The sequence below is a fragment of the Lemur catta genome, chromosome 6 (assembly GCF_020740605.2).
Source record: "Lemur catta isolate mLemCat1 chromosome 6, mLemCat1.pri, whole genome shotgun sequence".
NCBI lineage: Eukaryota > Metazoa > Chordata > Mammalia > Primates > Lemuridae > Lemur > Lemur catta.
Window position 1 is genome coordinate 9,130,783 of NC_059133.1, and position 10,391 is coordinate 9,141,173.

At 51.3% G+C, this 10,391-nt stretch overlaps 1 protein-coding gene across 1 annotated transcript; it reads right to left on the minus strand.

The window, feature by feature from the left end:
- Positions 1 to 347: 347 nt before the first annotated feature.
- Positions 348 to 9,996, minus strand: KDELR3 (KDEL endoplasmic reticulum protein retention receptor 3). The gene is made up of 5 exons (XM_045552866.1): positions 9,743 to 9,996; positions 4,449 to 4,549; positions 2,718 to 2,876; positions 1,809 to 2,061; positions 348 to 695 (listed from the first exon to the last, which is right to left on the minus strand). Exons 1-5 carry the CDS (start codon positions 9,831 to 9,833, stop codon positions 655 to 657), a joined length of 645 nt encoding a protein of 214 aa, XP_045408822.1. The 5' UTR covers positions 9,834 to 9,996; the 3' UTR covers positions 348 to 654.
- Positions 9,997 to 10,391: the final 395 nt, after the last annotated feature.

Genomic DNA, 10,391 nt, shown 5'->3' on the forward strand with positions numbered 1-10,391 from the left:
CTTATCAGTAATATGATGATGTTACAAATGGTACCTAGGATTGTTATTGGAATTAAGACACTGCTGAATGCAGGGCTAGTGTGAGCCATAATAGATTCAAAGGTGAGGCACAAAACTATAATGACTTTAGGCAGAGCTGGTAAATTTGGTTTGTAGGCAGTGTGGAAGTGAGATAACATTTCACACAAGCTATCATGTTTGTACCTTGGACACCTACCTGGAAAGCAGAAACTGCCACCAAAGCATACTCATAATATTTCAGCTGATGTTCAGTTGGGGCATTCTTACAGAGACATCTTTCCAGATTGGAGGTGACTAATCCTTAGCATGAGTCATGCACCAGGGTCTTAGAGAACAATAGTTTATTTGATCCATTCATGGGTAAGGCACCTTAAGGCTTCTTGCTCTGGTTGGCCTTCTGAAGTACCAAACTTGTACAGTTGGCCCAGGTTTTTCATTACTTCTCTAATGGGTATTTAAGAGATCCTATTGATAAGTTCTTCTAGATAGAATGATCAGTGCTTTGTTGAAGTCCACACTAAACATTTTCTTGGCTTAAATTAACATTTGATTCCAAATTGGATTAGTTGTTGAGGAGAACATTCAGAATGGTTTGCTTCATGTCCTTAAGGTGTAGACGATCTCCAGGAGCCTTCAAATTGGCATTGGAAGACTTAACTTCTTTCCTTTAAGGACTGGAAGAAAAGAGATGAAGTTAGATTTACCACATTGATGAAAGGACTGCTTTATGACATGCATAATCTTAGTATCTCCTAATGCCCAGTTCACAGTAGGTGTTCAGATGTTAAAGCCAAGGGGGAAACTTCTCTGGTTGACTGTGGACCACTGACCCTCATCTTGGTTATTGGCACCCCTCTCCCTGTTTAGGCCATGAACTTAGCAGTTGGCCTTGATTACTCCATATCTCATATAATCCATTGGCAGTCCCTCTCAACTCCCAAAGCCTCTGTCCACATCTCTTTTCACTGAGGGCCTTTTTCCTGGACAATTGCAACCACTCCATAACTAGTCATTGTACTTTAGCTCATTTTGCCCTGCACGGCAGCTACTGGATTGGCTTTTTAAATGACCCTCCGTCAGCTGCCTTTGTTAATCAGAATATAGTGCAGACCCCTCACCTGGGACTATGAGGCCCTATGTGAACTAGTGTTGGTTGGCTTGATGTCACCAGGTTTATGGATTTTTGACCACATTAGTCTTTTGTCCACAGGAAGCTGGTTCTGGCCTTGGAGCTTGTCAGTGGTCTGGAATGTGTTTCTCTTTTTTTTTTTTTTTTTTTTGAGACAGTCTTGGCTGTGTTGCCCAGGCTAGAGTGCAGTGCCATTATGGCTCAACTCCTGGGCTCAAGTGATCCTCCTTCAGCCTCCTGAGTGGCTGGGACTACAAGCACGGACCACAACACCCAGCTAATTTTTCTATTTTTTTGTAGAGAAGAGGGTCTTGCTCTTGCTCAGGCTGGTCTCGAACTCCTGCCTTCAAGCAGTCTTCTCATTCGGCCTCCCAAAAGTGCTAGGATCACAAGCATGAACTACTGAGCCAGGCTGCCTATATTTTCCTAACCAAGTATGCTGTCAAATGTCACCACAGAGCTGTCTTGCCTGTATATAGTGTTTGTGTAGTACATCTATTGGCCTGCATTTTTTCATGGCACTGTTTCTTCCCCCATTAGAATGTAAGCATTGGGGGCAGAGACTTGGCTCTGTTCGCCTTTATATTCCTTAAATATTTATTGAATGGATGTGTAACTAGTTGGGCCAACAGCATAGTTCTGTTTTCCCAGGACCTACCTTTGGTCACGTATAAGTAGAAGAAGTCACAATAGAAGATGGTTTGTACTACTCCAGACACCACTGCAATTTGGTCATAGAAATTCTCGGTCTGGTATCGCCTGATCCAGTTAGCCAGGTAGAGAGCCCGGTACAGACCCAGGAAGAACAGATAATGAGTTGTAATGGTCTCGGCCTCCCCAGTCTTGCTGATCATGAAGAGCTGGGGCAGGATGGCTACGGATTCCAGGTAGATGGAGAAAGTCCAGAGGATCTGAGCCAAAGAGAAAGTGGCCAGAGAACGCTGAGTGTGGCCCAGTAGGGGCCCGTCTCTTAAGGAATGTAATTACTAACATAATAGTTTACTAGAGAAAATATAGTTAAGGAAGAAAAACCATTCTCAATTTAAAAGTACAATATTTTAATATTCTATAATTTTTTAAAGATTTTTAAAAGAATACATACTGCTTTTTTCACAACATAGCATGAACATTTCTATAGAAAAATTTTAAATGTGTAGTTTAGATAAAACATAATTGAAGTCACCATTTCTCAAAATATAGTTGGTCCATAAATTCCAGCATGAGAATCTTCCAAGATGCTTTTTGCCTGTAGGTTCATGGGCCACGGCCCAGACCTACTGGGTTAAAACCTCTGGGCTTGCTAATTGTGTCAGATGTAAGGTCTCAACAGCCAGAAGTGGAACTGATGCCTGCTTGGTAAATGAGCATCTTGACTAGACGTGCCCATTTTTAAATTGAGCATTGTGAAGAGCTTGTTGCCAATTTCTTCTAAACTTATAACTGAACAATACATGAGTTATAATCACAGTTACAGCAGAAGGCAAGCCTGGATGTCACGAAGGGTCTGGAGGGAAAGACACGGGGACATGCTTACCTTTGGGAGTTAGTCCTCAGTCCCCTCCCTTACCTCCAGTGGAGTGAAATTGTAGTTCTCAAGGAAGGAAAGACCAATGACTGGGACCAGAAGGAACTCCAAGCGGAATGTGTCATTCTCACTGTCAAATGTTTTCCGAAATTTCCCGTAGATCATGTACACTGTGACATAGGCACAGAGGAGAAAGACCACCTAAAATGGGTGGGGAGGGGGGAGACATGGGAACCTATGAAGTCATTTCCCAGCCTATTCACTAGGCTTCAAAGCCTGCCAAACTTAAGGGCAAGTGCTCTGCCGTGACGCCCCATGAAGAGGTAAAATGTGTTTGGGTCCAGCTGCCTAGAATCTGAGGTTAATGACTTGTTAAGTAACTCCATGCCTCTAACTGGGACTGACAATGCTACCGTGAAGAATCAGAGGCCTTGCTTGTCCCCTCCGTCTATGGAGCTATTAGGCAAAAAAAAAAAAAACAAAAAAACTGAATTAGTCTCTTTCAAGGGATTTAGCAGTGGCATTCCAGGGCTCTTGAAACAATTTTAAAACCTCAACTTCCAGGCTATGCATCAGTGACTTGTGAACATTCTTTCATGAGGACTACTAACATCCTTCTGCTTTTTTTTAATTTATTTTTATTTTTTTTGAGACAATCTCACTCTGTTGCCCGGGCTAGAGTGCCATGGCGTCAGCCTAGCTCAGAGCAACCTCAGACTCCTGGGCTCAACTGATCCTCCTGCCTCAGCTTCCCAAGTAGCTGGAACTACAGGCATGCGCCACCATGCCCAGCTAATTTTTCTATATATATTTTTAACTGTCCATATAATTTCTTTCTATTTTTAGTAGAGATGGGGTCTCGCTCTTGCTCAGGCTGGTATTTTTAATTTTTTTTTAATGTTGCCCAGGCTGGCCTTGCTTTCCTCACCCAGCCCGCAGCATCTCCGCCAGCAGCAGGCAGCCACTGCCACTGCTCTGCCCTGCTGGCCTCTGTCTGTCCTTCGAACACAACAAGCTCGGTCCTGCCGTGGAGGTCTTTCACTTAGAATGTCTTCCCTGATCTTCACATAGCTGGTTCTGTCTGTCACCCAGATCTTGGCTCACCTGTCACCTCTTCAAGCCCTTCCTGACCACACACCCTGAAGCAGCTCCCTAGTTGTCTTCCATCATGTAATCCTATCTTTAAAACTCTTTTATTGAAGGAAACATCAAGTTAATAGGATTTTAGGAAGACAGATGAAATCCCTCAGTGCTGAGGGAAACAATAGGATTTTAATTATTTGCATAGCCTTAACCCTAACCAAGGTTTTTCTTATTTGTTTTATTATTAGAAAGTAGCTTCCACGAACACAGGAGACTTGCATATCTTCTTCAGGTGCTGGCAGTAGAGGCTTAAAAAATTTGTTGGACAGATGGCCAAATGGGTTCTCTGAAAGCTCAGGACACCATCTGATTTTTTTGCTTGTTTTTAAATCATCATAATAGCTAACCTTCACTGAATGTTTAACAAATGGCAGGGCTTTTTGCACATTTACATTTATTACCTGGTTTAATTTTCCCAACTGAACCCTCTGAGGTAAGTGCTAGTTATCATTGTCATTTTGCACAGGAGGGAACTGGAGGCCTCACCCAAGCCCGGGTCATGCAGACACCAACCAGCAGAGCCTGGATTCGAACCCAGGTAGACCTGGCTCCGCATCCCGAGTGCCCAGGCAGATGGCCTCAGTTTGTGGATGCTCAGCAGGCCCCCACCGTCACCACCTGACCCCTCACCTTCATCACGGTGTTGTAGATGGAGATGAAGTTGGTGAACAGGTCCAGGTACCTGGTGGTGAAGACCAGAGCGAAAAGGATCTGGCTCTTCCCGGAGATGCCTGGGGGGTGGGGGTGCGGAGACAGTAAGAACGCAGACTCCCAAGCCCCCCCTGCTCGAAGCACACGGCCAGCCAGCCAGGGAGGCCTCCAAGACCTGTCCAGGGCACTGTCGCTCCCCAAGGGCCAGGAAACACCCTTCCCATCAGGAGTGTTGATTCTGCTCAGTAAGCTGTAATCTCTCTCCTGGGCTCCAAATAAAGACACGAACACCAGGTTCCCAGCCCCCTCCCGGTGCCTGCTGGGTTCCAGCTCCAGGGAGGATGTCGGGGGTTGTGTGAGTCGGCTTGGTTGCGGGGGTGGGGGTGGGGTGGGGTGAGGCTTCTCTCCACCCCGCCCCCAGAGTTCTACCGACACTCCCCAAAGCTCTGGTCTTTGGGAGAACAATTCGCTGAATCCACAAGGTGTTGATTCACCAGGGAGATGGGAGCAGGTGAAGGGAGGCTCTGGGGCAGGGGAGCATTCTGTTTTATTTTCCAAAATGCAAGGATTAAAAAAGCCTTTTCTTCTAGTTGTAAAAGTTATGCCTGTATTTACTCTTTGTAAAACAAAAATCAGTATATAAGGATGCAAAGAAAAAAGCATCCCAAAGCCTGTGTTCGTCCTTCCAGATCTTGGCTGGTGCACACGAACACACATGACATATGTGCATACATATGACACAATGGATGCATCAGGTTGACAAAAATGGGATCATACTTTCCATGCTGATTCTTGACCTGCTTTGGCCTTTTTCTTTTTCTTTGTTTTTCTTTTTTGAGGAACGGGTCAGTCTCCAGGAGTGGGGAAAGATCCCTGCCTCTTTCTTTTTTAACTTTTTATTTTGGAAGGATGTTAGATTTACGGAAGAGTCGTAAAGACAGTACGGAGAGTTCCCACATACCCTTCACCCAGCGCCCTCTAATGTTAACATTTCATTTAACGATGGTACTTTATTAAAATGAAGGGATTAACATCAGGATGGCGCTGTCCACTGAACTCCAGGCTTGTTCTCATTTCACCAGTTTCCCACTGCCGCCTTTTCCATTCCTAGATCCCATCCAGGAATCCACACTGCATTTTGACGTCCTTTGACCACTTTTGATATGTCATGGAGGTGGTCCGACCACTTTTGATATGTCATGGAGGTGGTCCGGGCGAGGTGCCTCGCCTTCCCCTTTCCCAGCCAGCCCCCTCCCCGCCCCCCAGTCTGGATGCTGTCATCAACGACACCCACCCACGTTTATGCATCTGAAAGTCAACTGTCCTCCCTCTCCAATCTCTGCACCACGGCTTTCCTGGTCGCTGCCATCCTTTCTGCCCAACCTCGGGCTGCCTTTCTTTCTCCTCTGTCCCTTTGCCATCTTGGATATCCCGCCACCATGATCACATGCCAGGGCCTTCCAGCTCCGAACTCTTCATGTTTTTCTTTTTTATTTATTTTTTTAGCGCAGCCCACTTACCAAGTGATGAACTCTTTGAGTGTTGACCTGTGTATTCACCTGTCTACTCCATACCTGGAGGCGGTCCCACCTCAAACTCCCCACAGCCCAGACCAAACTCACTGTCCCTGGAACCTGCTCCCTTTCCTGTCTCCCCTTCTTCATAATGTGCCACCTTCCCCTCGGGGCTCAGGCCAGAACACCAGAGCCACCCTTGAGTCTCCCTCCCCTTTGTTCCTCACTTCTAATCAGTCACCCACCCCACAATCCCCCCATATTTGTTAGCTCCACTCCCTGTACCCCATGCTCCTCCATCAGCCCAGCCGCCCTACCCCAGTGACCCCCAGTTGGTCTCCCCAAATCCTTCACTGCTGCCCCACCTCTCCCCCAATTCTACTCTCCATCAGCAACCCAGGGGCTATCTTAAAAATGGAATTCTGCTTAAAGCTCTTAAGTGGCTTCCAAATGCCCTTAAATAAGACCCATGTCTCTCACTGGTCCTGCCTGTCTTGTCCCCTCACACTCACCCAGAGCTCATCACTCTCCCCGACTCTCTCCCTCCAGCCATGGTGATACATCTGGATTTTATTTACTTAATTTTTTTTGAGACAGAGTCTCGCTCTGCTGCCCCAGCTAGAGTGCCGTGGCATCAGCCTGGCTCACAGCAACCTCAAACTCCTGGGCTCAAGCGATCCTCCTGCCTCAGCCTCCCGAGTAGCTGGAACTATAGGCACGCACCACCACACCTGGCTAATTTTTTTTTGTTGTTGTTTGGTTGCTTCTATTTTTAGTTGCCTAGCTAATCTTTTCTATTTTTAGTAGAGATGGGGTCTCGCTCTTGCTGAGGTTGGTCTCAAACTCCTGACCTCAAGCAATCCTCCCACCTCGGCCTTCCAGAGTGCTAAGATTACACGCGTGAGGCACCACGCCCGGCCTGGATTTTATTCTAAATGGCAAGAAATGACTGGGGAGTTTGGCACTGAGAAGTGATACAATAAATAGTTCCCTCTTAACCTGTGGTTTTGATTGCCACAGTTTCAGTTATCCACGGTCAGAAAATATTAAATGGAAAATTCCAGAAATAAACAATTCATAAATTTTAAATTGCACGCCATTCTGAGTAGGGTGGTGAAATCTCTTGCCATCCTGCTTCGTTCCCCCAGGTCATGAATCATGCCTTGGTCCAGCATATCCACGCTGTAGCCCACTGCCCGCCCAGTAGTCACACAGTAGCCGCCTTGGTTATCAGATCGAGAACACGGTGCATGCAGGGTTCAACACTGTCCTCGGAGTCGGGCATCCACTGGGATTCTGGGACACACCCTCCGCAGACAAGGAGAACCACTGTATTACCTGGCTCAGGGTCTGTTTTCACGGAGTACCTGAGCTGTGCCTTACCCAACCATTTCTCTGGTTCTGGACATTTTGGGGGTGACCAAGGAAGAACACCGCTGAAGCCCCTAACATTCTAGAGCATGCTGGGTTCATGTGCCAGCTTTCCCATCAGCACGCTGCGGGCAAGCCTGGCCTCGTGTTCCTCACCTGCACACTGGCCCCTCACTCATACTGGCAGGACCGCTGTGAGAACGTGAATCCCTCCTTGGGGGTCTGGCACTGGTGGGAGCGGCAGTGTGGCTGGCTCTGGGGAGGAAATACCAACACGAGGCCAGCTCTGGGATGGTCCCAATGGTGTGCCATCTCACTGGGCCCAGGCAGAGACCTTGTCAGAGAGGACTCAGCCCCAGGGCGCAGGAGGCAGGCTGGTGGGGGATGCTGGGCCACCCCCATGGGCCTTCCCCTACCCCTTTCCTGTCTACGTCCTCAGCTTGGCAGACACCTTTGGGAGCCCTGGTGACCTTGAGCACACTGGCTTAATAATACCTTGGAAAACTATGAATAACTCCCACCAAAGCAAGCCGCACATGGAGACCCAAGACTCAGAGAACAGGAGCCTATACCTAGCTAGAGTCCCTGTGGGGTCCACTGAGCACAGAGGGGACCCACTGACCAGATGCAGCCCTCCCTCCCACTTGACAGATGGGAAAACTGAGGCCCAGGGTCATTTAGAGAGTCAATGGCAGAGTGAGAATGAGGCTGGGTCAGTTGAGGTCCCACTAAGCCCTGTTCCTCGGGGCTGATGGGGCTGGCAGCCAGGCACCTCAACTCTGACCCCTGTCTGCACACTCCCCCATCCCCGCCACCCAGCTCCTCTTTTCCTTTTCCCAGAGCACTAAGCCACTAACGAGCCGTATCACGTACCCCGTTGCTATCATTGGGTTTGTGGACGGTTTCGACAACCAGAAAGTCAGCTGGCAGGCCAGTGTCTCTGCTGTCCGGGTTGTACCCCAGGGGCCCGGTACAGACAGCAGGCTGGATAACAGCGCCCTCTCCTGGCCACGGCTGCTCACCCTGCCCAGCCCTCTGTGGATGGACGTGCAGGGACAGGTCCAAGCCGATTCTCCTGTTCCGTCAGCCCCCAGCATTCCTGACCCACTTCCTCTGCCGGGACCCTGAAGAGTCTGAGTGCCTGTCCCTCCGAAGAAGAACCGAATCCAAACGGCCTTCAGGTCTAGAGCCGCCCCCTCTGCACCTTCCCCCACCCCTGCTGAGCCCCGCAGGCTGGAGCCTCTCCCCCACCCCACCCCACCCCCCTGTTCCTCTGCCTCCTCTCTCACAGCTCCCAAAGTGACCTGCCTAGGCCCCCCTGCCAAGCCCCTCCCCTGCTCCCAACCTTCCATGGGTCCCCATTCCCTACTTCCTGGTCTAACAGAAAAGGCCCTTCCACATCCGGACTGCCCTCCCTCGGGGACTTATCTCCCTCCTGGACTACCCCCAAATCAGGCTGCTCACCCTTCCTGGGACATGCCTTGCGCTCGGCCACCTCTGTGCAGCTGCATCCTCGGGGCCCTCCACACAGCACACCCTTCCTGGGTCAACTCCCTGCCAGCCCTCCAGGACCCAGCACCGAGCCGCTCCCTCCATGAGGCCTGCTGGGGCTGCTCTCTGCCTCCTCGGCCCCCACAAGGAGCCTGAGTGCATCACTGTATCTCCCCACCCCAGTGCCAAGCACCGGGCGGGCGCCTCCAGGACACCAGAGGACAAAGATGGCTGCAGGCGGCTCTGGCAGCCTCTGATTGCACGGCGTCTGTTTGGTGGCCATCCGGCCAGCCTCAAAACTTCTCCAAACCTCCAGCAGAGCAGCCAGACTGCTGGGCAAACAGGGGACCCCTCCAGGCCTCCCTGGGCTCCTGCTCAGCAGCAGCTCCACGCCCACCTGAGCACCATGGGTCCCCTCCTGCCACATCACAGCCGCCTGTGCCACCGCTGGCAGGGGAGGGAAGAGGGTCCAGCCTGTGGGGAAGTCTGGGAGGGACAAGGAAGAGAAGACCCTGAGAACTGGGGGCCACTTCCCGAGTACATATACCCTTATCCTCCTCCTCCCCAGTAAGGGAGGAGGGAACAATGGGACTGACCAGTGGGAGGGAGGGGGTGTCAGCTTTTCCTCATCCCCCAATTCTTCCAACTAGCTGTGACAATGCCAACATGGGAGGGTGTCAGTGGAGGCACAAACCTACTCTCCACCATAATCTAGAGGGTCCTCCTTCTTTGATGTTGTACAACTTTGCACTGATTTTGGAAGCTGATCCGTGCAAAAAGAGTTTCAGGGATGCCTGAGCCGAAGTCCCCACCCTAAGCCGACCAAGTGGCAGTGGAGCGCCCCGCCAGGGCTGGCCAGCGAGGCGGTCCCCCCCTCCCGCCCGGGGCGCCCCTCACCCGTGCAGCACTTGGACCTCCAGATCTTCCCCAGGAGCAAGATCATGGCCAGGAGGTGGCTCAGGTCGCCGAGGATTCGGAACACGTTCATGGTCCGGCCCGTCGGTGCTGCGCCCGCGCCCAGCAAACTTCCAGGAAACTTTCTGGCGGGCGGGCCGGCTGCCACGTCCCCGGCCCCGGCGTCTCGGTGCCCGGCCCTGCCTGCGCCTCCCGCCCGCGCGCCTGCAGCCGCCGCGCTCCGCCAGCGCACTCCGGGCCGGGCGGTGACGTGGCCAGGACGGCCGCGCGGGGTGGGGAGCCAGGAAGCGGCGCCGCCGGGAGATCCCGCCTCCCGCCATCCAGGCCTCGAGCCCGGGGCGGGGCGGCGCGCCAGGCAGGGGGGCTTCCGGCTGCACCCCGCGCCCTGCTGCCAGGTGCCCATCACGTCCCCAGCCGCCATCCCCAGTGTCCTCTGCCTCCCCCACTCAGAAACCTGGGCGGGCCACTGAGCCCTGTCTCTGCCTCAGTTCCCTTATCTGTGCGCAGGCCTGACAACACTGGTGCCAGTGCATGGGTGGGAGCACCCTGTCGATGGTGACCCGCTGCTATTGTCAGTATCTTGGAGTTTGAACCCCTTCCCTGGGTCGGGTGTGGTGGGAAGAAGAGCTGG

Bases quoted from the DNA above. Each gene is read 5' to 3' on its own strand.
- KDELR3 (XM_045552866.1), bottom strand. From the start codon at position 9,833: ATGAACGTGTTCCGAATCCTCGGCGACCTGAGCCACCTCCTGGCCATG. The intron at 2,062-2,717 runs GTAAGGGAGGGG...TCTTTGGCTCAG, and splicing joins ACAATTTCACTCCACTGGAG to ATCCTCTGGACTTTCTCCAT. The intron at 696-1,808 runs GTAGGTCCTGGG...CTTTTCTTCCAG, and splicing joins CTACTTATACGTGACCAAAG to TCCTTAAAGGAAAGAAGTTA.